Here is a 26,941-nt window from a genome sequence, read left to right on the forward strand (position 1 = left end):
CAGAAATGCTGTGTGAGCCTGGAGTGAGCCATCCTCTGAGTGTGAAATGTGCCATGAAACACAGACCTGAGTTACAGAAATGCTGTGTGAGCCTGGAGTGAGCCATCCTCTGAGTGTGAAGTGTGCCATGAAACACAGACCTGAGTTACAGAAATGCTGTGTGAGCCTGGAGTGAGCCATCCTCTGAGTGTGAAATGTGCCATGAAACACAGACCTGAGTTACAGAAATGCTGTGTGAGCCTGGAGTGAGCCATCCTCTGAGTGTGAAATGTGCCATGAAACACAGACCTGAGTTACAGAAATGCTGTGTGAGCCTGGAGTGAGCCATCCTCTGAGTGTGAAATGTGCCATGAAACACAGACCTGAGATAGAGAAATGCTGTGTGAGCCTGGAGTGAGCCATCCTCTGAGTGTGAAGTGTGCCATGAAACACAGACCTGAGTTACAGAAATGCTGTGTGAGCCTGGAGTGAGCCATCCTCTGAGTGTGAAGTGTGCCATGAAACACAGACCTGAGATAGAGAAATGCTGTGTGAGCCTGGAGTGAGCCATCCTCTGTGTGCTGTACTGGCTGCTGTGACAGTCAAACAGGGAAATGTTGGACCAGGAGAAGGAGGTTTTGCACAGCTCTGTCCAGGAGAGCACAGAGCCCTTTCACATGGGCACAGCAAGGGCTGGGCTTTGAAAATGAACTGCCCTAGGGGTTGAGTGTGAGCCAGCTTTCCCCTTTTGGCACAGTTTCTGGTGTCCTAGTGCTGCATGACCCAACTTCATGCATCTGAATATTCTGTAATGTCCCATAGTTAGATACAAGTGTGTAACAGGAGTCAGGAAATGGCAATTGCTGGCACTGTTGGCTGCAGTCAGTGGGGTGACTCTCTCTTCTCACCAGTTCCCAAAATGCAGTGGATGCATTCTCTTGTCTTCCTACAGAGCCTTGGGAGTCATACATGAATTGCTGTCTACCTCCCTTTATTGTGGATAAATAAAAGGAATGATTGAGCTTTTTTATGAGGCGTGATAAACTGAAAAAAATAGAAGTGGTACCTAGGGTGTTTGTTTGTACAGTTTTGCCAGAGGAAGAGCTGAGACTTTAAGAATAGGATATTTTTTTTTTGCCTTGGGTTAGTTCAAAGCAATTAGAAGTATGGATGTTTTTGGGGGAGAGGGTACAGAAAACAAAGTAATCTTTGCTGCCTGTGGAAAACATGTTCTTTACACTGCTCTCTATGAAGTGGATAAATTTATCTTCCTGAGCTAACAGACCTCCTGCTGTTCAATTAATGTTGTGTTTGGATCTTGTTGGCTTTTTGTATTCAATGAGCCTGCAGGAGGACTTGGCTGGATGAACTCCAGGCAGGCAGGAAAGGTGGCTGCCAGTGACAGCCCCCAGCTTCAGAAAATGGGCAGTGGGTGGGAGAAGGAGGAGGAGAAATGCTTTGGGGATTCAAAAACTCACATTCCACTGTGAGGAGAAAGAAACTACCCTGCCTGGAGCTTTGTAATTTATTCACATGTTTATTTTAATCATGAATTTTGGAAGCTGTTCAAAAGATCAGAGTCTTAGAATAGGTCCCATAGAAAATGGATTAGAGAGTGGATAACAGAGTTCCAGATGTGTGATGTACTTATTTAGTGCACTGCTAAATTCAGCTGGGACCTGGACAGGAGGTCCCTGCTCAGACTGTGCATGTAGCACTTTAAAAAAGGAAAGGTGGTGCCTGTGCATGTGTGTGCACACATACAGCATGCTACTTCCATAGAATGCTGTCCTGAATTGATTCCTCCTTGCTTTGATGATTTATAGAACTAATTGAACCAAAGTCATCTGTTGCCAATGGATGAAGTCTGTAGTAGTTCAGCTATATTTGGAGAAGGAAAAGGTTTCTTAGCATTTCTGAGGAAGAATTGCATCTCTCCCTAAATAAGAGGATCTTTTTTGTGGTACTAAATCCAGGTCCAGTTCAGTGAAAAACCTTTCAAATCGCATTTCTGGCAAGTAACAAATACTTCTGCAATAAGGGGATTGGTGTGAGGTTCTTATTTTAGCACTGTTTGGACCCTGAGATCTGGCCCAGTGAGATGTCTGTGCCCTTGTTCAGGTGCAGGCATGGCATACTGTGTGTTCCCAGAAGGAGCAGGGCTGCAGTGGTGTTCCCAGAGGAGCAGGGCTGCAGTGGTGTTCCCAGAAGGAGAAGGGCTGCAGTGGTGTTCCCAGAAGGAGCAGGGCTGCAGTGGTGTTCCCAGAGGAGCAGGGCTGCAGTGGTGTTCCCAGAGGAGCAGGGCTGCAGTGGTGTTCCCAGAAGGAGCAGGGCTGCAGTGGTGTTCCCAGAAGGAGCAGGGCTGCAGTGGTGTTCCCAGAGGAGCAGGGCTGCAGTGCTGTTCCCAGAAGGAGCAGGGATGCAGTGGTGTTCCCAGAAGGAGCAGGGATGCAGTGCTGTTCCCAGAAGGAGCAGGGCTGCAGTGGTGTTCCCAGAAGGAGCAGGGATGCAGTGGTGTTCCCAGAAGGAGCAGGGATGCAGTGGTGTTCCCAGAGGAGCAGGGCTGCAGTGCTGTTCCCAGAGGAGCAGGGCTGCAGTGCTGTTCCCAGAAGGAGCAGGGATGCAGTGGTGTTCCCAGAAGGAGCAGGGCTGCAGTGCTGTTCCCAGAGGAGCAGGCAGTCTGTGTTCCCAGAGGAGCAGGGCTGCAGTGGTGTTCCCAGAAGGAGCAGGGCTGCAGTGGTGTTCCCAGAAGGAGCAGGGATGCAGTGGTGTTCCCAGAAGGAGCAGGGCTGCAGTGGTGTTCCCAGAGGAGCAGGGCTGCAGTGCTGTTCCCAGAAGGAGCAGGGATGCAGTGGTGTTCCCAGAAGGAGCAGGGCTGCAGTGGTGTTCCCAGAGGAGCAGGGCTGCAGTGCTGTTCCCAGAAGGAGCAGGGATGCAGTGGTGTTCCCAGAAGGAGCAGGGCTGCAGTGGTGTTCCCAGAGGAGCAGGGCTGCAGTGGTGTTCCCAGAAGGAGCAGGGCTGCAGTGCTGTTCCCAGAGGAGCAGGGCTGCAGTGGTGCTCCCAGAGGAGCAGGGATGCAGTGGTGTTCCCAGAGGAGCAGGCAGTCTGTGTTCCCAGAGGAGCAGGGCTGCAGTGCTGTTCTCAGAGGAGCAGGCAGTCTGTGCTCCCAGAGGAGCAGGGCTGCAGCCTCCCCCCGCTGTCCCGCAGAGACTTCGAGGCGCTGGCGGAGGACGATGCCGTCAGGAACAACCAGCTGGCGTTCGACGTGGCCGAGCAGGAGTTCGGGATCCCGCCGGTGACCACGGGCAGGGAGCTGGGCTCGGCCGGGGAGCCCGACAAGCTGAGCATGGTGCTGTACCTGTCCAAGTTCTACGAGCTGTTCCGGGGCACCCCGCTGCGCGCTGTAGGTGAGCTCCGTGCTGGGGGTGGGGAGGGCAGCTCCTCTTCCTGGCTGCCTGGAGCACTGCTCTGCAGCCAGGAGTCCTTTCCCAGCTGAGCCATCAGGCCTGCAGGAGTTACCTCTGTTAACACAGGAAAAGGGGGGAAAGTTGATGGAACACCAAGGTTTGGTGGGTCCTTGGTGGTTTCAGGGAGGAGGAGCTGCCTGACATCATGAAGGTCAGGTCAGGTACCAAGTTCTGCTGTGGTAGGGATGACTGCACACAGCACATCCATGCTTGTGTTTTTCTTTTTTTAAAAAACATTGTATGTACTTTTGTATTATGTATGTATTAGTATTATGTATGTATTATTGTATTATGTACATACAATGTGCTACATTGTGTGTATTCACTTTTACTTCCCTGTAGTATATATTCTTATATATAATTGCTGCCAGCACTCAACTGGAAAGCTTTGCCATAGTCAGAATAATTTAAAAACAAATCTAAGTAAATACCCTAAGCAGCTGTGTTTTTTCAACAGACGCTGCTGAGAAGCAAAATGGAGAGAATAATGATCTTGGTTCAGCAAAATCATCGAATTTCATCTTTAATAATTATATCAATTTAACTTTGCCAAGAAAACGAGTACCAAAGGTGAGTTGTGGAGCAAGACTTGCCCTATGAATCTTTTTTTTTTTTTTCTGAAAAGGTGAAAATTAACTTTCAGTCTCAGAAATAAGGGGTTTATATATACACTGCTATCATTTTCTGAGCTATTTCTACCTGCAAGAAAAAGAGTCCTGTAGCTCTGTGATCCTGGAGTTAAATATACAGCCATTCTATTATATACCAGCTCAGATAATAAGTGCTGTGCTAGACTGTTTATTGATTGGGAGTACTGCTTTTTGAAGAAAGCAGTGGTTTGCACAGTTTGTGGATGCTGTCAGGGTTCTGAAGGGAAGCTTTCCAACTCTTACAGGAGAAACCTGCAGTAGTGACAAACAGTGGGCAGGGTGATCAGCAGCTCTGGGATAATAATCTCTTAGTCATGCCCATGTACTTTTCTCTCTTGGTCACTTATTAATGAAAACTTACTGACAGGCCCTGTTATGTTCCTGTATTATAAAAATATCCATGCCCATACATGCTGTGATTGAGGACTACAGAGCCTTGAAGCTTTGCAGGGCCTGAGTTGACACACGCAAACATCTACTGCATTTCTCAGTATTTTAATGTACTTCTTTTTGAATTTGTTGCTCTCTTGTCTTGTAAAAATGTGATTGCTATTTTTTTCACCTGAAGAATTACTCCAGAATTTCCAGATACTTGCTACACTGACTTTTGTCTTGAATATTTTCCATCTACAAACACTTTTTCAAAACCTGTAGGCAGTCAATTGTCTGGTAGTTCAAATATCCTTGTTAGGAAATGATTTTTTCGTGCCACCCACATATAAACAAAACTGACATGGTTCTCAGATAGCCGAACACTGAGAAACCAAACAGGGAGAATAAACTTTGCTTTTCCTCGTGGGTGACTTCTTTAGAAGAAAAACCTTCATCATGACCACAATGTTGTTTTTCAATGAGTTGTTTGCAGAAGTAAATAGATTTTTAGCAGTGGGGAGAGCTTCCCATTACAGAGCCCTAGAGCCTCTGATTAACCTCCTGTCATGAAATAAGCCTTCTGTCATAGCAGGAGCTGGAGTTCTTGGCAGTACATGAAAGCACGAGGTGATTTGCTTGGAGGGCCCCTGTGGTTTCACACTGCAGGGGCTCATTGGGAACCAGAAGTGGAAGTGTTATTTCCCAAAACAGCTTGGGAAACGAGGCATTTTGTGTGAGCTTTTGCAGCTCTGTCCTGGTTGGGCTGTGAAACCAAGCAAGGTGGGTTGGGTACTTGGGTTAGGACAGACTTGGAAGTGCCATAACCAGCTGAAACTGGCTGAGAAGTGCTTGGAAAGCAGCTGCTTGAGTGTTAGGGTTCAGTTTTAGGGTTCTTTCCTCTGGAAAAAGTGGTGCTGAGCATTACCCAGGTGTGTACACATCACATGTTTTGTGCAGGCTTTAGGAGAGCAGAGTGTTGCTGCTGAACTTCCCGTGGCATGCAGTTTGTCCTGGGAGTGGGCTGGAGGAGGGATCCTTATCTGGGCACAGGCTGTGAGAGACCAGGAAGCAGAGCCTGGAGCTGGGGTGGCTGTGGCTGTTCTGGCAGCCTGTGCTGAGCTGGATCATGTTTTCCATTCTCTGAGTGTCAGCCTGGCTGGAGAGGAACTGAGATTTCCTGTGCTCCAGACTAATAAATGAACGGGGGTGTTTACACAATGCAGGGCGCAGCCCTTTTGGAGGCTTGCTCGGCAATTAAATTGCTTTGTCTTTCACTTCTTTGTCAGCGTGTTAGTGAGAGTCCTTTATGTCAGATTTCTGAAAGGGAGCATCTTGCTTGCTTCATTCACTCAAGCAAAATCTGCTTTTATGTGGCCAGGCTATTATGCAGAATGCATTGTGCTGTTGTGTGTTCACCCTTTCTGAGTGGATTGATGACTGTAGGTACTCCAGTCTGTGTTATATTGAGCTGCTGCTTGAAAGACAACATGGCAAAGCAGACAAAGCAACTGAAATATTGTCATCTGATTCTTATATTGTCATCTGATTCTTTTGGTGTTTGCCCACAAGTTGTTTGGGGTTGCTCATCTTCAGTGCATAATGATTTATTGCAAACAGTCTATATGTAAAAAGGAAGCCTGCATTCTTTGATCTTTCTCTCTTTATTCCTTTTTGGGGCTTTTTAAGTTGACTGAGCAGGCACTAAGTTGCAGCAAAGGTAAATGCAAATAATGTAGTCTGTTGTTCATAAATTATCACTGTATCAAATCTTCATGACTGAATGTTATAAGAAGTGATAAAAATTTCCAAGCACTGGCTACTTTTCAAGTTTGTGGAGACTGAGTATGAAGTATTACTGATTTGTGTAATCTCTAGTTGAGTAAAATAATGAAATACATGCGTGGCTTGAGCACAAAAGAAGCAATTAAGTATTGTAATGTTCAACCAGAGTTGGGGAGGTGAACCTTATGAGGGAGACAGACCTTTAAGCAACCAGTCATTGCTCAAAAAAGGAAATATGATTGTGCTGTGAATTCATGATCTGCATGCAGACAGATGGGTTAAGAGAGGTTTGGGGGCTATAGTGAAATAGTGAGTGGTTTCTGGATTTTGTTACTTCTGTGGAAAACAGTGCAGTCTAGCTGAAAATTCACAGAATAACTCCTGCTGTAGAGCCTTTTTTTTCAAGCATGTGTTAGTGCTTTATGAATTATAAACTCCTCACTGGTGAAAGAGGGAAGGATAGACACCCAAGCTGTAGGGGCTGTGTCAGGAACAGTGTTCTCACACACTGGAGTCCAGTGAAAGCTCCAGCCAGGGCCTGTGGGGCAGCTTTTACTGCAGGAGGGCAATCCAGCTGAGCTGGGGGTGTGATGGGGCAGCGAGACCCCCAGTGCTGGCACTGCTCCTGGGTGTGCTGGCTGGGCTCAGACCTCACCTGCCTGGGACTGGGACTGGTTATCCTGGAGGAGCTGCTGGGCTGAACCTGGGAACTGCTGCACTAACCTGTGCAACTTGTTCTGGCTTGGCCCTTTCAGGCTGAAGGGAAAGCAGAAGAAAATGAGACAAACAAGAGGCGTCGGAAAGGACTCTGTGGTGCCTTTGAGCAGGTTGGTGTTCAGTGGTGCCCAGCCCTGTCCAGCTCCCTGGTGGGAGGAAAAAACCCTCTCCCCTAAAACCTTGAGTTTACTGTGGTGTGCACTAAAGAATGGCTAAATTAATTTAAATCATTTGGTAAGGAGTAGAGCACTAGCTAAATTGCACTAGTTTTTATTCTGACACAAGAACATTTAAGGTATTGGGGATTTTTCCTTTTTCCTAACTCAGCTATTTAGACAATTTTTTATTTGAAGAGTTTGCATTGCAGCTTGGTTTCTAGCCCTTCTCTGATGAGTCAACTTTATGACTCTGCTTTATGAATAGCAGGGCTGATTAACGTTCCCTTTTACTGTACTCTGGGACCCAGAAAATATTTTTTGGTGATATTTGCATGCTGAACATGTCATTTTAGTATACTGCAGACTGTATTTCCTTTCACCCTTTGCTGATAAGGATGTTATCTCTCTCACCTCTCCCTTCACGAGTGCTGTAAGAAACCTAAGAAAAACACAGTTTGTTGTTTCCTTGCAGACTGCAGTCTTGGAAAACCAGGGGACAAACAATGGGAAGGAAGAGAGTGATGGCTCTGTCAGAGAAGGACTGAACCAGAACAAAGTCAAATCAATGGCAACTCAGCTGCTGGCAAAGTTTGAAGAGAACACTTCCAATACAACTCTGCGGAGACAGGTAGGTCATAGATGAATGTGAAAGTCATCTCTGAAATTAACCTGTGGTCCCTCCTTGTGAAGGTGGTGCAGATTTCCAAGGGAAGACAGGGGTCTGTTTGAAGTGGGTTGTCCTTTTTTAATACTTCATGCAAATTAAAAGTGCTTCTCTCAATACTTGGTAAACAAGTATAACTCATATAGATCGACTAATGCATATAAATATACCATGTAACGTGTTATGGTGTCCAGAAATCTCATGAGAGCCAGTGTGGAATTTGTGTTATTTGGAAGTCTAAGCTGGCTGCATACAGTATTGCAGAAGGCCTGGTGTTGCCTGTGTTTTTCAAATAAAGGACACTGCATATCCTGTGGAGTCAGTCTTTATGGAAAATCTAGGAAGTATCAAAAGGAAACCTAATCTTTTGCAAGATATGTCAGGCTGCCATTTCCATTCCAAAGCTAGACAGAGTGGAACACATTTTGTGTTGTACAGCATTTTCATGATTTGTTCTTAGTGTGACTGGAGGTGTTTTAAAAACAATCCCATGCTGCCAGGGTAGGGATGAGAAGCTCAAAATCACACTTCAGCCAGGAACAGCTGGAATCAGCAGAGTTTGGACCTGTCACCGGAAAGATCTGAAGGAAGGATGAGCAAGGTGTGGGTGTTTTGACAAAGATGGTGGCTTTTTACAATTCTTTATCCTTGTATCTGTCTGTTTATTTAAATATTTAGGTCATCCAGTAGTGTAGGGTTTATAGATGCCCAGTGACTTTCTCTGTCCTTGAACCAAAGTTGTTTGCACACTACGTGGGTACTTGTCAATGCCCTGAGCTTTCTGTGTGTGGTAAGTGGCCAGAGATTTCCTTGGCCATGCTGAAGGAAGTTATTCTGATCATAAAGCTGAACACATTCAGTACTTTTGACCAGAGTTTAAGTATATCTTTGATGGTTGGAGTTGCTAATACAATGGGTGGGCAGAAAAAAATCTGCAAAATGTTTTGTTAAGCTTCATAGTAATGTGTCTTTAAAAGCAGCTTTTATTTTTTCTGCCTCAGAACTTCTTTGAATCCTTTTTCCTTTCTTTTTTTTCTCCTTCACTCTGTCTCTGCAATCCTAAAAATGCTTTCCAAGGAGCTAACAGATAGACCAGCCCTGCTCTCCTCTGAGCCTCCTGTCAATCCTCGCTTTGCTAAACCTATGGATCCAGGCCTTCTCCCACCTCAACCAAAAAGGCAGGTAGGAAGCTCCTGTGGGTAGCCCCTGCAGGCACAGCATTCCTCTTACTGCTGGGAACTCAGTTATTGCAGGGCTACATGAGATACAAAGCAATATTTGGAATTGGGGTGGGATCTGCAGAGTTCTCAGACACATTTAGCTGAGAGTTGTGAACACCACATTAGAAGTTTATTTTACACCTGCTTTGCCAGATGAGAAGCCTCTCTGAAAACCTCTCTGTGGAAATACCCTAAAAACATAAGTGTTGATTTCTGTGTTGGCACATCTAGGCTCTAAATTGTATGAATATTATTACACAGCTGCATTTAACATGTAAGAAAACTACATCAGTACCTGAAAATTTGTGCATGTGCTTGATACTTTGGGCTCTTGTAATGATAAGGTTAAGAGAGAAACCTGGCAAAAATGTCTAAGATAAAAGCTTGAGCATTGAGAAGCTGATATTGATGCCCAGGTGTTTAATTTCTCTAAGTAGAACTTGTGATAGGAATTTCTGCTGAAAGCTCTTTTGCAGCATCACATATATGGGGGAAAAATGTTGACAATGTAGTCTAAATTTTTCTCTTAGTGATTTCACTGAAAGCAATCTCATCTCAAACAGTATTGATATTCACTTTGCATCAGTTTTAAATTGAAATAAACATCCTGCAGTGGCACTTCAAGAGCAGTCTGAAGTGAAATGAGATCTGTATTGCATGTGGAAATCTGCAGGTCAGAAGCTATTTTATATGAAAACTCAAATTCAGAGATGTGTTCTGAACTCCTCAGAAAATGCCTTAAATCTGCAATACATTATATACTGATTTGGATCAGACTAGATCTAGAACTATGGCAAGAACTACTATTGAAATCCTCAAAAATATAATTTGATTATAAGCTTAGTTTCAGGCAGATGTGATGCTAAAAAAACCCAACCCAGAACCTTTGCTGTAAACCCGAGAAGAAGATATTCTTCTGCACTGCTGCTGTGTGAGGTTATTCACAAAACCTCACAAACCTAGGGAAGGATGTCAAGGCCTGATTTCAGGACTGTGCATGTGCACAAGCACCACAAGTGTGCAGAGAGTGGTGTGAGAACACTTTATTTCTAGTTCTGTGCATGACTGTGCTGTGCTTTCAGAAGCATCCTTGAAAGCTGCATATGCTGCATGGTAGTGCAGAAAGCAGAGTTTTGTTCACTTCAAGTGTTTCCCAGTTTCAGGTGGTAGCTAGGAGTGAGCACGAGGTCAGGGAACCCCAACAGTCTTTAAATGGTTCTGATCATATGGCCAGGAGAGCAAAGACTGTGCCCAAAACAGATCCCCAGCCCAGAGTGTCAGAATCCTCTGAAAATCTCGCCTCTGCCTGTTCTGCTGCATTTGTACTTTCTGGAGTGCTTGAGCGTCTTCAGCACCTGGAGGAAAAAATGAAACAGGTGACAAGCAACTTCTTTTCCTTTCTGTCTCTCAACTGCCTGTGGTAATCTGTGCACTGTGGTTTTGCTGGCTTGTTCTCTGTTGACTCTGTTGTATTAAGACAATGAGAAGTCTTTCTACAAACTTCTGTGTTCTGTTGATGGGTGTGGTTTTAACTGAAATCTCTCTCTTTCTTTTCTTGGCTGTCCTTCCCTGGCTGTCACTGCAGAAAAGAGCTCAGACCATAGCAAATAGGGAATTCCATAAAAAGAACATTAAAGAGAAAGCAGCACATCTTGCCTCAATGTTTGGATACATGGAGTTTCCAAAGGTGAATTTTAAGTTTTGTACCTGAAGAACTGCTGAATTGGAAGATGTATAAGAATTCATGAAGGGAAAAAAATTGCAGTGGTTTCAGTTTTAACTTCCTTTCATCCTGTATGGATCTGAAAAATAATGTGGATGCCACTGAAAACAGTAAAAAGTGTTGTTTAAATATTATTGCACAGTTTAATTGAGGTAAAACAATCTGAATCATAAAGCTAATCAGAGTGCTTTAGCAGGAGAGAAATGTGTTCAAATAAACTGTCTCATGCTGAAGCACACACAGCTAGCTCACAGTTTCTAACCAGTTGGTGAGCAGTGGTACTTGGTGCCCTCTACTTTTCCCTGGATTTCATTTTGCTTTCTCCCAGCATGATCTTACCTCACTGCCCACTGAGAATATTTCTATTAAAAAAATAGTACAATAATATCATTTACCATGAAGATGCCATGATGGTTTCTGTGGGCCCTTTCTGTGCAGAGGTAGTGAGAAGAGTAGAACTGTCATTGTTGCCTTTCTGATTTCTTTGATGCATGTCTGTGAACTTAACCTGTGTTGATGCCACTGTCTCTTGGATAACTCTCCTGTTTCTGCTCTACACAGAATAAGCTACCTACTAAAGGCTTATCCCATTCTCAGCCCCCAACTCCCTCTTGCCCTCCACCTCATCATTCAGCTGTTGCTGCTTCATCATCTGTTGGTTCAGCTTCCTCTGCTGTTTCTTCTCAACAGGTACTCTATTAACAGATTTTTCATGTAAAACTAAAACTTGTACTCAAGCTGCTTGAGAAGTGGCTTGGATGGAAGGTGCTGCCCCCAGACCTGTTGTATAGGTTGTAATTCACATTTAAATCAAACTTTCCTTTTTTACTGCTGTCAGTTCTGCATGTTTGCAAGAGAAATGTTGTCATCAAAAATGGCTCAGGTGAAAGCTGAAGAGCAAAGTTAACATTTTTTTACTTCAGTTCTGAAAATTTTGCATTGCTGCTTATTTTAAACGATCTGCTGTACTGGCATGCTGAAGAAAGCTTCACGTTATAAAGCAAACTGGATGCTGTGGGGTTGGTTAGTTTTCTTGGGTGGCATCTGTGTTTCTTTTCATAAGAATATCTGTCTGGTCTGCAGGGGAAAACGTGCACAATGATGGTTGTTTTATTGGTTGTCTTAGAATGGACACGTGTTAGAATTGTATGAGCACTTAGCAATGCACACATTTTATTATTGTTTGTTTAGTTATTTGTACATTAGACTTGCTTCTGCATGTGAATAGCTAGAATACAGTTCTTTGTAAGAGCAGACCTTGTGGAGAGGAAACATCCACCCTCTGAGAGGAGGAGATGACACTTGGGTCAGAGTTTTTACTGCTGAGGCTGATGCTGGTGGGCTGTGCTGCAGTGGCTGCCTGGCTGCCAGTCCCCAGGGAAATGCAGGGGACATGGCCCTTCAAGGACACTGCAGGCTCAGCAGGTGCCTCCCTGCAGTAATCCCTTAATTCCCTTCAGCTCCAGAGTAATTCCTTTGCCTGGATTTACCTCTTACTTTTTATGACCTAAGAGGTATAGCATGTGATGGGTTTTAAGCTAAGTCATGGTTTCCAAAAGATTGGGGGCTGATGTTCATCTGATTTGGAGAACTATTGTGACTCTGCAAAGAGAATAGAAAAAAAAAACCCCAAACCCAAGCTATCTGAAAAGCCCTTCAGAATATGAGAATAAGCTTTTAATCATATGGGAGCTCTTTCAGCAGTAATTTAATTGGAATTTCAACATCTCTTCTTGGAGAACATTTGTCCTAAGCAATCTTTTATTCAGATATTTAAAAAACTGCATTTTGTTTGAAGTGCCCTGACAGCCTTGATTAGTTTGCCTTTGTATTTAAATGGTGTGGCAATAGTTTGTTGTGACTTGGTTTCACTCAGGCTGTGTTTACTTCAGCTGAAAAGTGCTGCTCTCTCTAGAGATCCTGGCAGGATGCAGCTCAGCTGAAGCAAGAAAATCTAGTTCTGTCAGCAGCACAGTAAATATATGTTCATCTCACTGGGTAAATATTTGGCTGCTTAAGTAGGACTGCATTTGCACTTTGGCACATCTACATGCATGAGCATCTTGATGCCTGCATACACAGCTCCAGGTGTTGTACAGGCTCAGGGCCTCTCCTACACCATGCATTTCTTAGGTGTAAATATGGGGCATTTTGTGGGGCATTTTGGAGATTTTTTTAAGCAGCAGGTCTGTTGATCTAATAATCAGGAGATCTTTCACTCCTCCTGTCAGGGGCAGATGTGGCAATAGAATCGTGGTCAAATTGTTGTCCCTGTGTTTTATCCTTAAAGATGGCACAGAATGTGAAAATTTTATCCTGCTCTATAAAACACTGACTAAATGTGCAGTGCTAGGCTACATAAATAAAAATTCAACAGCATTTCAGATGCACAATGTGCATTTTTGTGTTCAACAGTACATTTGAAACTCTCTGCTATGAATATGTACTCTACAGCCCATGTCTCTGCTATTTGAAGGGGGGCTATGGGTCACAAAATTTGTATTTCTAGTCTCTGTTCTGAGAATTATCATTAGCCAAGTGTAGACATCAGTATCAGAAAGTGTTTTGGGATTGATGAACCAACAGGAAGAGCTGTTCTGTGTGTTGCTGTCAGTTTCCTGCTTTTTCCCCAGCAGCAAAACAGAAGGTAATAGAAGTGTTTTGAGTTCTGTAAGGCTTCATGATATATGACCTATAAATATCAGCACCCTCCCATGGTTTTAAATAGCTAGTGCTGTCATTTTAATTTCAGGTGGGTTCTGAGGTTGTTGCCAGACATGGCAATCCATTGCACCTGTTGAGTGTTCCTTGGAACAGAATTAGTTATGGGGACACAGTTATTGAAAAGGGTGGCTAGGAAATCATGCTAATTACAGAAACTTGTTATTAAGTTTAAGTTCTGAAAGGAACACTTGAAAAGAAGGCTGTGGGACAGTATTGTTTCTTTCAAGTCATGCAGTCATTATGACTTGGTGAGAAACACTTTCTGTGTGCAATATGCCAATAATAATGAAAAGTTCCTTCTAGCTTCAATCAGCTGGCAGAATTCACATAGCTGGAATGATGAGTTAGCATATATTATATTACAGGCTGGGCTTTGGTTATTCCTGTTTTCTGCTCAAGGTTGGATTGACCTTCAGAAAACTCTGTTCATTTGAGCTTTGCAGGAGTGAATCCCCACTGTGTGTGGTAAGAGCTGGGAAGTTTTTGCAGTCAATTTGCTCCCTGCAGAGCTTGGACCAATGATTTCCCTTCAGTGACCTGTCTCTAATTACCATCATAAGCAGGGCTGGGGTGTTTCTACACACAGTAACTTATCACTCAAATGTTGTTTATCTCAGAGGGAAAATATATGTAGCAGCTTGTACCAAAAGTAAATAAATCACCCTCAAAGCAAAATAAGACCAGGAAAATCATTAAGGATATGAAAGAACAAAGGGAAAGCATTGTTTGCTTTTGGAGGCAGAGAGTGTGTTTCCTTTGTTTTATGAGAATGCTACTGAGGCTTACTTGGCTGGCTGTGCAGTTCTGAATAAGAACCCAGGGAAACACAGGAGGCAGCTTTCTCTTGATGGTAATAACCACCCTGGTCAGCCTGCAGAGAGGCAGCATGCCACTGACAGCTCAGCAGTGTGAGGGACTCACAGCCCCTTGGGATCTTCTGGGATTCTCTGTTGTCCCTCTGAAATTCACCCTGTGAGGTGACTCTTCAGGGTTCCTGTTCAGCACAGGCTTCAAAGCTGCTGCCATAAAGCTCCTGAGCTGGGAGCAGTGGCCTGGGGGCACTGGGGACATTCTCTGCAGTGACAAGAGGGGCACTGGGGACATTCTCTGCAGTGGCCTGGGGGCACTGGGGACATTCTCTGCAGTGGCCTGGGGGCACTGGGGACATTCTCTGCAGTGGCCTGGGGACATTGGTGACATTCTCTGTTTCAGAGAGTGTAGCAGGTGCTCTGGAGGCTGCTGAGGATGATCCTCCTCCTGCCCTGTTGTCTCAGGTTGGTGGCTCAGTGGCACTTGGACAGAACAGAATAGTTCATTTGGAAGGGATACACAGCAAACATCTCCTGCCTGACCAAGTCAGGGCTGACCAGAAGTTAAAGGGAGTTGTGGCTAAATTAAATTGAAATCCTACTTGCTTTTACTTGCAATGTGGGTCCACATTTATTACAGGAACATTTCCTTTTAATAACATTTCTGAAGTGTGTATAAACATGCAATTTTCTTGTTTTGACTGCTTTAATGTTGATATAGATTGTTCCAATGGGTGGAGAACAGAAATCAGCCAACCTGATGAATTTCAAGGTGTAGTTCAGGCTCAAGGATACTTTTCCTGAAATTCAACTACTTGCACTTTAACCACAGCCTTGTTATTTGACTGATTGCTCCAGTATTTATCTAGTTCAAGGAAAACTTTCTGCTTCAGCTGACTTTGAACACTCTCTTTGACTTTCAAGATTATGGACAAGAACTTGTACATGGCCCAGAAATTGCTCAGCATATTCAGAGGTGCAGAATTTGTGGAGGAAAGTTTTTTTTGTTCCACATTCTTAAACAAATCAAAGGAATGTAGTTTTCCTGTAGTGGCAAGTGGCACTTCTTGTAGTGGTTTATAATTTGGTGTACCACTTAGGATAGCATTGTGATATGTAATTAGCATGTTCTTTGCTTTGCACTTGTTACCCACAAGTTGTCTAGATATTGAATAATAGTTTAAAGTCTTTTTATATTAAACAAAACAAACAGGACAGACATTTGTCCCTTAAGTGGCTTGTGTAGTCTTAGTGTGTATATTTTGAACCTGCCTGGATATCAAGTTAATTATAACTCTCAAAAGATAAGGGAGCTGTAAAGATTTGGATGTGTTCCCTTGAATTTTTTTTATCCATAATAATTTTTGAAAACACACCCACAGTGTACTAGAAGTGCTTTTTAAACTTGATAGAAAATACTTTAAAATTGTTTTGAAGTATTCCAAATACTGTTGCATTTATATTTTTTTCCTTTCTTCTTGGTAACTTTCTGGTAATTTAAAACCTTCAGTTAGCAGGACTTGGTGAGGTGGCAGTAGACAAATCATTTTACTGAGAAGAGGGGGAGAACCCCATTCTTTGAGATTTGGGCTCTGTGAGAGGTGAATGGAGGGTTAGATAGGATATTGCTGCCTGGAAGGGCTGACCTGGAACAGAGATTATGCAGAGCAAAAGGGACAAAACAGGGATTTATTGAAAGGATGCACCTTGGGCAGTGCAAGAGCCTGGCCAGGGCTACACCCAAATCAAACCCAAGGTGGATCCCACCATGAGTTTTACACTTTTATAAGTTTTGGTTCATCTACACATTGGGGTCAATTATCCAACCACAGCCCCAGGCCATGAAGTCTCAGCCCCTGGTTTGCCCCTTTCCCTCACCATTGTTTCTGCTTTTTGGGTACCAGCTGTCCTTGGTTCTCCAGCTGGGAAGGAATTGTTTTGTCACTACCAACACCTGACATGAAGTGTCAGAGTTACACACTAAGCAGCAGAGATTCTGAAAAATACAAAAGCTAAAACCCAAGGCATCAATACTGTGTGTCTGTCCTCATGGAAAAAGCAGTGCCCTGACTCAGAAGCAGAGTGCCAGAGCCCTGGCCAGCCCAGGATGGCCCTTGCTGCCTTTGCTACCAGAGAGGCTGTGGGATCTTGCACTGACTCAAGAGCTAAAATCCCAATCACTGCAGGAAATTTGGTTTAGGGTAGAAAATACTTCTGTAAATCTGTGAAGTCTTTACTGTCTTTTTCTCCAGGAGCAGAGTACCTAGCTACTTGCTGCCACTTGCACACGCATGCACACACACTTTTCCCCTTTTCCAGTCCCCATGAGCTTCTCCAGGTGTGTTGGCAGGGGAGCAGGGACCAGTCATTGCCCTGCCTGCTGTGCACCTGGAACCTCCTTGCAGGCCTGGTTCATACATTTGGTTAAAACCAGCCTGGCTTTGGTGGCTGCAGCAGTGTGACCAAGCAGATTAAAGGAGCTGCTTCCCTCTCATGAGTGTGGTTCCTCCAGTTTGCCCTGGCATTAGTGAGTCACTGGGGAGAGGGCACATGTTTGCCCTGTGAGCACCAACAAAACTCTCTGTGTGGGATTTGGCTCCCACATTTTTGTAGAATGTTCCTTGAAATGTCAGTTTGGGGAGTGTTCAGTGTGGAGTTCAATCCCACCCCTGCTCTGAAATGTAACAACCAAGTCCCAGAGAAGCTGAAGCGAACAATAGGGTTTATTTTAGTGTCAGAATGTCCAGCTCAGATAGCCAGGCAGCAGCTCAGCCTTTCATGGGCACAGCAGGAAACCTTGAGGAGGAGCACTTGCTGCCATCAGGAGCTTCTCAGCCATCCTCAGGGAGAAGTCTGTGTGCTGCACAGAAGCCTCCTGTGGCCCAGCTGGACCGTGCTGGTCACGCATGAACGTGCTTGTGCTCTGCTGGACTTGCCCTCTGCTCTTCCTCCTGCCCCCCTGGATCCATGTTTGCATGTGCCCACATTATTCTTGTCCTTTTTGTCTCTAAATTCTTTTTCAAGGGTAACTAAAGCTGTTCCTTCTATTCTTCATCTTCTCCCCTTTCCTGGTCAGACCACTGTAGGAAAGGTCTCACGTGCCATTGGAGCTGTGGCTGAAGTTCTTGTAAATCTGTATGTGAATGACCACAGACCCAAGCCACAGCTTGAAATGGTAAGAGTAAACCCACAAAGAAACACTAACTTAACTTAAGAGCAGTGTTCCCAGAATGCCATCCTGACTTAAGACCCCAGTTGTGGAGCACTTGAAGCCTTATGAAAGGTCTAACACTTTAATTAAAGTGCACATTGGCACAATGTGCTGATGGAAATGTTGCTCACCGCATCTTCTATTTATATTTCTGTTACTTGACTATGTGAATTAAAACTTCAGGAGGCTTTTATTAAATGTAATTGCTGTAGAATTAGTAACAGAAGACAATTATTACTCAGGGTGGCTTCTAAAGAAAGTTTTGTGCAGTACATTCTTATGCAGTTATTTTTAACACACGAGTGCTGAATCACTGTGCCTGCTTTTGAAGAGGGCTGTTTCTCAACTCTGACACTGTTCTGTGTTGAATTCAGAAGCGGTCTCTGGACAGAGCTGCAGGTTCTTGCCCCATTCCTCACTCTCCTTCTGCTGCCTCCAGTGCTCAGAGATGTCAGGTACTGGGAAGCCAAGCAAGGTGTTGTGTTGTAGTGATGATACTCTACTTACCAGCCAGCACTAAACTCAGTTGTTTCAGCTTCACTGTAACTATCTGATCTATTAACACCATGGTTTTAAAAACACATCTCTGTGGGTTTTCATTTGCATGGTTGTTTGTTTGGAAAGATTCATGTTCTAAAATGATCCATCAGAGAAAAATGGATTGCTAATGGCAGATCTGGAATAGAATTCTCAACTTCTAAGCACAGGATTACGTGACAATAACAACTGTGAGTTCTACTTAACATTAAAAAATGGTTCCAAGGGTGCCTTTTGCTGGCAGATGAGAGATGAATTGTATGGACTGTGTGCTGCTGTCTGAATGTGCCTTGGACTTCTCCTCCTCCATCCCAGGTGTGGAACCTGTCCTGTGGCAGCAGGGATGGTGCAAGGGGAGGAGGTGTGATGGATGTGGCAGGCAGAGCACGCTCACCTGTACCCACCTGTAACCAGCCATAACACACAATGCAAAGTAACATCCTCATACCTGCCTCTAATAAGGAAAGGGAAGTCCAGTGGCGTCTAATCAATCTCTAGTTCACTTTTCTCTACCTTTTGCATGTATGTCTGAGAGGGGATGAGATTCATGGCAATTAAAGAATGTTAATGACCAGCCTAATTTCAACAAACTTTCAAAATAGTTCCAGGTTGTTAATATGGATTGTATTTTGAATGTGTTTAAAATGTTCTGAATGCATGTGGAAGGAAACAAAGTGATTTTGGAAGCTAACCAAGCCCAGGTTGGGCTATAGTCTCAGGGCTGAGAGGGGAGGCAGGGCTGTGGCAATGGGAGCACTGTCTGCTTTTCCTCCTGGCCCTTTAAGCACAAGCCTGCATTTTCTTCCAGTGTCTGAACTGAGTCTTCAGGGTGGTTTTTTTTGCTTGGCTGCAGATGCAAGTCTGCTGTTTGGGGCTGGTGAGGTGTGCCCTCACCTCCTGAGAGAGACACGAGTCCCTGAGCCAGGGTGGTGCAGGGTGACCAGGGAGTGATGCTGCTCCTGGCCCTGAGTAATCAAAATGTTGGTGAACTCCCAGAGGGAAACTGAATGCAAGTCCAGCATCAAAGTCACCCCTTTAAAGTCCTTGTGATGTCTGATTTATTAATTGCTGCATAAACTTCCAGAACTGCAATAATGAGTAATAAAGAAGCTGAATGTAATTTTGCTTGGAGGGTGCTGTGCAACATTTCAAGCAGCTAAAGCAGCTGCCCCCTCCATAAGGATTTATATCTGAGTGTGGAGCCAGAGCTTTATGTTGTGTTTTTATCTTGGAACAGGGCTCTCTGCGAAAAGAATTCCCCAAGTCCATCGGGGGGAGCGACATTTGTTATTTCTGCAAGAAGCGGGTGTACGTGATGGAGCGGCTGAGTGCAGAGGGGCACTTCTTCCACAGGGAGTGCTTCAAGTGTGAAGTGTGTTCCACCACCCTCCGCCTAGGAATCTATGCCTTTGATGTTGAGGAAGGTAATAATGGAGGAGCTATTTAGGAGTACTTGGAAAGGTCTGAGTGTTGGTGCTTTTAGTGGAGCTAGGGAGGAAGATCTGCAGCACAGTCAGGGGGAGGTGTGCCAAGTGTGCTGCTTGTGTCCCTGCTGATCCTTGAATCCTTGTACTGGCAGTCCCACTCTCTCTAAATTATGACAGACCTGAGCTTTAAATGAAGAAATCCTCAGTGCAAAATAAGTTGGTAACCAAAATGCGCTTTGTCAAATCACAGGTCAGAGTAAGGGCGAGGGGAAAAAGGGGTGAGGTTTTTCCAATATTATAATTATGCTTATCTCCATTAAAAACTGGCCATTAAATAATGTGATCTATAAGGACAAGCCATAATAATGGCAGATTTACACAGAAGCAGGGAATGTAGGTTATTTCCTTTAAGATGTTATGGTCAGGAGTTGAAAGCAGTAGGACTGGCCAAGCACAGTGTGATTTATTCCAGGCTCCAGGCTGCTGTAGAGCAAGAGGTTCAGATCTTGGATGCTTCATCCCTCCTAAATCCTGGAGTTTGCCTTTTTTTTTTCTTTATTTTTTTTTAAGTTTAGAATGAAATTATCAAACTGAATTGAAATTCTTTTGCCCCTTCCAAAGTATTTGAGTAGATCAGAGTATTAATCTGATCTCCCTCTGCAACAGGATTAAAAATTCAAGATCAAAGTGGTTCTTTTTCAGTGTGGAAAATCTGCAAAGATGTCCTTTTGAACTAATTATTTGACTTTTTTTTTTTTTCTGTTTGATGTCTTGTGTTGGTTTGTGACTTTGTATTTATGGGATGTTGTTTTTTTCCTGTTTATTAATCTTACACCTGAGAGATAGATAAATTACCTTATGTTATTGAACTGATGTGCAAATCTGTGAAAGAAACATATTCAGAGCTGTTAATCAGAGTCAATGCCAGGTTTCCATTCCTTTTGCTGCCCAACTGTTCATTCTCCTGGTTTTGTTTTGTTGTTTTTTTTTTAATAGATGCAAGGGTGATTTTTCAGTCCGTGTATGTATAGACAACGTATCCTATAACTGATTTTTTTTTTCCCTCTTGTAGGTAAATTTTACTGTAAACCTCATTTTACACACTGCAAAACCAGTACAAAGCACAGAAAGAGAAGGGCAACAATACAGATCCATGGACAGGTATGGAGTGATTGTATTTCTAATGCAATATTGGGACAGGGTGCAATACCTGTGTGTGGACGTGGATGTTTTCTGCCTCATGTGCAGTAAAGGCAGTGCTAAAATCCAAACCTCCTGGGTCTGTGGGTTTGGTGTATTTCTCGTCTGGTTCTGAAGGGAATTTAGGTTTTCTGTGCAAAGTAAAGCTGAACTTAAGAGCCAAATGTGTGGCACGGCTTGAAGGCAGCAGCACTTGCTTTGGAGGCACATTTAACTCTTTTTATTTTGAACGCTTTTCCCAAGGAGGCGCTGGACGCGTGGAAGAAGGTGGAAGCCAAGGCCACAGAGATCAGCACAGAAAGCACTCTGTCCACTGCTAGCAGCCCAGAGGACAGGTCCCCAGGTATCCTGACTTCCTTCTTGGGGGGCGCGCTGAGCTGGCCCCTGCGGGCGACCAGGGAGCTGCTTGCCATCCCCAGCCGCCTGGCTGACTGGCTGCACGGTGTCCTGCAGGCTGCCCAGCTGCATTTCAGGGACAATGCCTATAACTATGCCTACCTGTACGAACTGCTGAGCCTGGGGGTGCCTCTGCTGTGTGCCCTGCTGGAGGTGCTGGCTCTCATGTACCGCGAGGCAGGGCTCTCCCTGGAGAGCCTGCTCGAGCGGCTGCGGCGCTGCTGCGGCCTCTGAGCCGTGCCTCGCTCCCTGCTGCCTTGCAGGTTCTCAGATGTGACAGCCTGGCTGGTTTGTTTCTCCAGGGGGGGGTTTGGTTTTTGATTTTGGAGGGTTTTCTTTTCTGCTTTACGTGACTTCGTTGAATGGTGGGTTCCTTCTGACAGAGGCGAGGTGCAATCGGAATTTTCAACATAAGATGTACTGTATGTTAGAGCATGAAGGACAGTGTCCAAACATTTCCAGAACATGCACTCAGATGAAGGATATTTTCTTGATTATTTCCCCCCTCTTTTATTCTGTGATCAGACCATTGGAGGAGATGGTACATTTTGAAACCTAGCTTTTTTCCCTAGCTTTTTTCTTCTCTTTTTTTTCAGTTAGACCAAGAAAGAATGTGTGTTCTTTCAGGAATATTTCTGACAAATGACTGGGTTTTGAAACCTGAGTATGGCACATAGCTTTTTATTTTTTCCTTGCTTTCATCTTTGCTCTAGCTTGTGAGGTTTATAATTTAACATGAATGTGTTTCAAAAAAATAATGTACATAACTCACGTTGCTCCTAGTCATGCCTTTTACATTGCTTGTGAAGGGTACCTTTTGTTGATAATGGGTATTATCTGTTCTACTAATTTATTTGAAGAGCAAGTGATAGGAAGTGAGGGAAGGCTTGACTGAAATTTTAAATCTAAGGAGCTGGTAGGAAGAAGTAGACCAGACATTCCTCAAGTCAAAGCTTCCTCATGTGGTGGCTGGTATGAGGAATATCAATTTATGGAGGGCTCCTCTGTAACTGAAGTCACTCCTGTTGTGCCTCTAGGCAGGCACTGCTCCCAGTGTCTTGGATTTTTTTAAAAATACAGGTTTAGAGCAAACACCAAAACTCTGTAAAAGTATTCTTAGGCAATAACTCCTTACTTGGGTAATTCATTTCAATGTGTGCAGCTGGAAAGGTGAAATTCTATTATCTGGAGCAGCAAATGAGTAAATTCCTTTCAGATGTCCCTCAAAAAGGTCTACCTTAATCTGTTAAACAGCAAGGACAGTGACATCCCAATGCTCATTACTTTCAGCCTAGTTAGCCAGCCAGGTAAGCGTGCTCCCTGCCTTTCAAGTACTTATTTATACTCAGAAGTTTACCAGGAAATAGGTAAATCCTTAAACATGGCAATGTGTGTAGCCTAAAATGAAAAGCATCTATTTGTAGCCAGAAGAATGTGGCATACACAATAGGAAATAGTGTTGCACTCAGTTGGTACCAAAACTGAGGATCACCTGCCAGTGGTCTCAAATAACTGTGCTGCCTATGGGCTGGCAGGTCTTGGTGTTTATTGTTTTGTTTTGTTTTGATTTAATATAATGTGGGAAAAGATGATTGGAATTGTTTTGCCTCTTAGGTATGAAAAGGAAATGTGTCTGCTGTTTAAAATAAATTGACAAACTGGATCTTTTTTCTAGATAGTTTGACTTTCTTTAAACTATGAGGATGAGCTTTTCACATTTTAGAGTGGTTATGTATTTTGGGAGAGAAATTGTTATTTTGATGCACAGAACTTGAAAAAGTGCTTAAAGAAAATTGTTAGACATAAGGTAGAATTCCTTTGCAAAAATTGCCATTAATGCTCAAACATGTATTCAGCCAAACTTTGCTACAACATTGAGTGGACACAGCAATAATTGCAATAATTGCAGTTACTCAGTGGCCCATCTGTATATATGGAATGTATCTGCACCTTTCTTACAGCATTTAAAAAACCTGACTTGGAAACACTGTATTATTTTTAATTATTTGCTAATGATAGTAACTGCTTCCCCCTAAAAAGGAGACAGTCTGCAGTGTGCTTGCTCCTGCAACACAGCAAACTGCTGAGTGGTCAAGTTTCCAAATTTGGGCTGCCATCAATTTTGGTTTCAGTTTGTCAATAGGAGAGTCTTTAGGAACACTTCTTCCTAAAGTTTTCTCCTGCTGTTTACTATGGCAGAGTGAGCATAATGGTAAATGTAGAGAAAATGGTGATACATTAAGAAACTTGGAAATCTCTGGCCAATGAACTTAAACCAAATGAATCTTACTAGTAGAAAGTGTAAAAATAAGATTAAAAAAAAAAAATTAAAATATGGGATTGGTTTTATACAGATTTGTATAATGGGGCATAAATCCCTACAATTCCACAACAGAATTCAGGAACTTGCATGGTGAAAATGTTTTTAATTACCATGCACTGGGATTTTGCAGGTTATTCTGTTGGAATCACTTTAATTGGTTAACTTTTTTTGACTTTTCATCTTACTGTTCTGCTAGTAATACTCATACCTGCTTGTCCTGGTCGATAATTGAATGAAGAAAAGGCAGTTTCATTTGGCCAGTTGTTCTCTGTACCAATGTAATCTTCCTGATGCTTTCCTACATAACCAAGTGAAGTTCTGTGTTTTCTTCCCTGCTGTCTTCTCTGCCAATCTCCCTCATTGCTTTTAGTCCAATTCAACATTCCGGTGCTGCCCCAGCTCACTGGCTGAAGCCTTTCTGCTCTCAGGTGATTTTTTTTTTTCCAGTTCCAAAATTACATGACTAACCCTGTTGTTTGACATCATTTCATTGTGTGTTTTGGGTTTTGTGTTGTTGTTTTGTTTTTTTTTTTTTTTAACTGTTGGAGCAATCTGTGTGTCTGGTATATTAATGGAGCTTTGGCATGATTATTTAACCTGTTGCTGAGTTCACAGTTCTAGAAAAAAATGTCTGTGCTCTTTGTAGGGAATGTTTTTCTCTCTGTGTCTGTGCATGTGCGCTTCCCTGTGCCTTTAAGGTAAGTTAGGCAAGCAAAGGGTTTCTTGAAACAACCTGTTAAGGCCTTACTTCTTCCAGAGAGCTGTGAAGGAAAGGTTTAAAATAAGGCCAGGGTGTGATTACCCAGCTGATTCTCCAGGTTAATCTGTTTGCATGGAGCTCACACATTCCCTGAGCAAGCAGTGTCAGAGCATTCCCTGCTTTCCTACTGGAAAAGTCTGGTACAAAAGGTTCTGCAGAAAAAAAAAGCCAAAACCAAGCAAATCATAACCCTCCACCCCAGCTGACATATTTAGGCAGGCCTAACAGTGCATGTGGTTCTGGGGCTAAGCTGGTTTTATTCCCTTGGTTGGTACTCATGGATGGGTTTCTCTTCACCACCCCTCTCCACCACCAGCCCCCACCATGATTTTGTATTTTGTACATGATTTCCAGCTGGTGTAATCACCAGGGGACAGTCTGGAAGGGGAGATGAATCCCAGCAAGAACCAAGGGTTCAGGCTGACCAGCAAGTGCACTGAGCCTGGCTGATGTGGTCCTGACCCAGCTGGGGATCCCTCTCAGAGGGAAGGGCTTGAACTGATCTTAGGAGCAGTTTTAGGAGGGCCAGCCATCCTCTGCCATCTGCCCCAATTTCCCAGCCTCAGGCAGCCTGCTCCTTATCCTGCTGGTCTGTACATTTGCATGACTCAGCCAACAGTATTTATTTGTGTGGGTATCCTAAAATGACTTGAGGGCTCTGCAGGTCCCCATGCTGTGCCCACACAGAATCTCTCAGTGTTTCCAACGTCACTTCCTGCACACATGGCTGGGATGTGACTCCCAGTGTATTTCAGGGCTGCAGTGTGTTCTTACAAAGCTCAGCATGCTTTAATATGAAGGTCATGACATGAAGGTCTGCCATTTCAAACCACTTCCTATTGCTGTGTTTTTTACTCTCTGTTGCAGAGTCTTCCTTGTTCTTCCTGCCCAGTGAGGATTCTGTCCTTCTCCTCCTAAATCTTCTGTCTTCATTTTACTTGATAATCTTAACTGAATATTTTTATGAAGTAGTTTTTAACTCTGTATTTAAATTTTCACATGAAGTTCTGTATTTTGCACACGACAAAAATTGTTCTAGCTTTATTTATGATATCTGCTGTAAACAAAAATAAATGTAGTTCTTTATAAGTCTCCTTGTTTCATCTCTTCCTTTTATACAAACTTCCTGGGTACAGAGACTTGGTAGCGACTTCACGCTGGTCTGCACCTTCCTCTTGTGGTGGAAGCTGTGGTGTTCCCCTGCTTGTGGCCTGAGCCAGAGGCCTGGGAGTGTCCCTGTGCTGGTGTCACTGCATGTGTGTCCCTTGTGGAGGGCTGCCCATCAGGAGTTGTCCCCTCCCTGCAGCCCAGGGTGGCGTGTGCTGGGCGTGGGGAGCTGCTGCTGGTGGGCGTGGGGCACACACAGACAGCACTGTCCTCCTCTCTCAGCCTCTGCTGCCTTTCCCCACGCTGCTGCTGTGCAGATTAACTCGTGCCATGAAGGTAATGAGGGAGTGTGTTTGGGTTTTTGGTTGTGTTCAGGAAAAGCAGGTGATAACCCAGGATAAATCTCTACCTTTGCTGCTCGCTCTGGAGTGCTATTCCCAGTGCCTTCTGGACCCCTGGAAGCTGCTCATGGTGACCCATTGCCTGTTAACAGTGGCCTTGCATTTTTTAATTTATTTTTTAAATTTAATTTTTGTATTTTAAGCTCGTGGCAGAATTCTTTTTAAACAGCAGGTTCTCCAAAAGACCTTTCCTAAGTCTTCCTCCACTTCATTTTCTTTCTTTTGCTTACTCTGCAATTCTTAAGCTATAATCTCTTCCTTTGCATTTCAAGAAAAAAAACAAATCCCAGAAAGAATAGTCCTAAGATTTTAATGGAAAGATTGTTGATTTTATTTTTTTAAAATGAATTAAAACTGAGCCTCACTTAGGGCTGTTTGAATGACAGAAATTATTTTTTTTAATTGTTGCTAAAGACAACATTGCCAAAGAAGAACAAATGTTATTCTCAATGAACTATTCTATCTTCCCCACCAAAGGAAAAGCCACCAGGCACAGTAAAAGTTTGCTGTCCAAGGGGGAGATGATATCCATTATGAAAACATGGGGCAACAAATACCACTGAGGACAATGCTTGGCACTTAATGGTAACAGACAAAGCAATTGGGGTAAAACTGAATTTCCTCTTTGCACAGTTCACAGTTTTAGGCAGAGACAGTGGCAGGGAAACATCAGAAGAGATTTTTTTGCCAGCAGAAGGTGATGATTTGTTTGGCACTCAAGTGTTGAGAGGCATCAGATGTTCATGCTGTTCTCATAAAATTTCACTCCTTCCTGCTAAATATCAGTAGAAGAACTTGGAATTGGGGTAATGTAGAGTGGATTTATTTCCCCCAGAGGTGCAGAAGGCCCAAGCAGTCCCATCAGTAGCCAGTGCTGTCAGCAGAGGGACAGACCTTGCTGTGGGCAGGGCAGGACACAGAGTATGGATAGGAAATAAAGCAGATGGAATATCAGCACAAGAGGAGGAAATCTGTGTTGGTTCCTTCACTCTTGGTCCAAACCATGACACAGCACCACCACATGTTCCCTGTTTTGCTGCTGCTGGGAGAGCCTGGTGTGTGAAGGTCTGTGTGAGTTTAACCAGCTGGGCTGGGACTCCTCACCTTGCCCTGTGAGCAGGAGACCTGGATCTCCCTCCTGCTCTGCTCAGGAGCTCTCTGCAGAGCCTGGCTGGCAGCAGTGCCCTCAGAGCTGTGAGCTGTGTCCCTCACTTGAATTTCTATTTTTTTTTTAAAGCCAGGCCAACCTTTCATTCTCAAAGCCAGGCAGCATTAACTGCCTAGGTGTCTGGTAATGAAAACCAAACATGTCAA

The 26,941-nt window shown here is 43.8% G+C and overlaps 1 protein-coding gene across 3 annotated transcripts in view; it reads left to right on the forward strand.

The window, feature by feature from the left end:
* MICAL2 (microtubule associated monooxygenase, calponin and LIM domain containing 2) overlaps nt 1-26,941 on the forward strand; it is a 107,628-nt gene that overhangs the window by 47,611 nt on the left and 33,076 nt on the right. The window contains exons 13-25 of one of the 3 annotated variants that reach the window (XM_056493899.1): nt 3,187-3,386; nt 3,904-4,016; nt 7,006-7,077; nt 7,598-7,753; nt 8,867-8,971; nt 10,167-10,385; nt 10,595-10,696; nt 11,294-11,422; nt 17,342-17,440; nt 17,851-17,931; nt 19,251-19,437; nt 20,513-20,601; nt 20,884-20,983. In XM_056493899.1, coding sequence (XP_056349874.1) covers nt 3,187-3,386; nt 3,904-4,016; nt 7,006-7,077; nt 7,598-7,753; nt 8,867-8,971; nt 10,167-10,385; nt 10,595-10,696; nt 11,294-11,422; nt 17,342-17,440; nt 17,851-17,931; nt 19,251-19,437; nt 20,513-20,601; nt 20,884-20,983 — 1,652 coding nt within the window. Of the gene's footprint in view, nt 1-3,186; nt 3,387-3,903; nt 4,017-7,005; nt 7,078-7,597; nt 7,754-8,866; nt 8,972-10,166; nt 10,386-10,594; nt 10,697-11,293; nt 11,423-17,341; nt 17,441-17,850; nt 17,932-19,250; nt 19,438-20,512; nt 20,602-20,883; nt 25,212-26,941 lie in introns of those variants that run through there. The other 2 variants (XM_056493900.1, XM_056493902.1) reach the window with 2 other exon arrangements.

The sequence above is a fragment of the Oenanthe melanoleuca genome, chromosome 5 (assembly GCF_029582105.1).
Source record: "Oenanthe melanoleuca isolate GR-GAL-2019-014 chromosome 5, OMel1.0, whole genome shotgun sequence".
Classification (NCBI taxonomy): Eukaryota; Metazoa; Chordata; class Aves; order Passeriformes; family Muscicapidae; genus Oenanthe; species Oenanthe melanoleuca.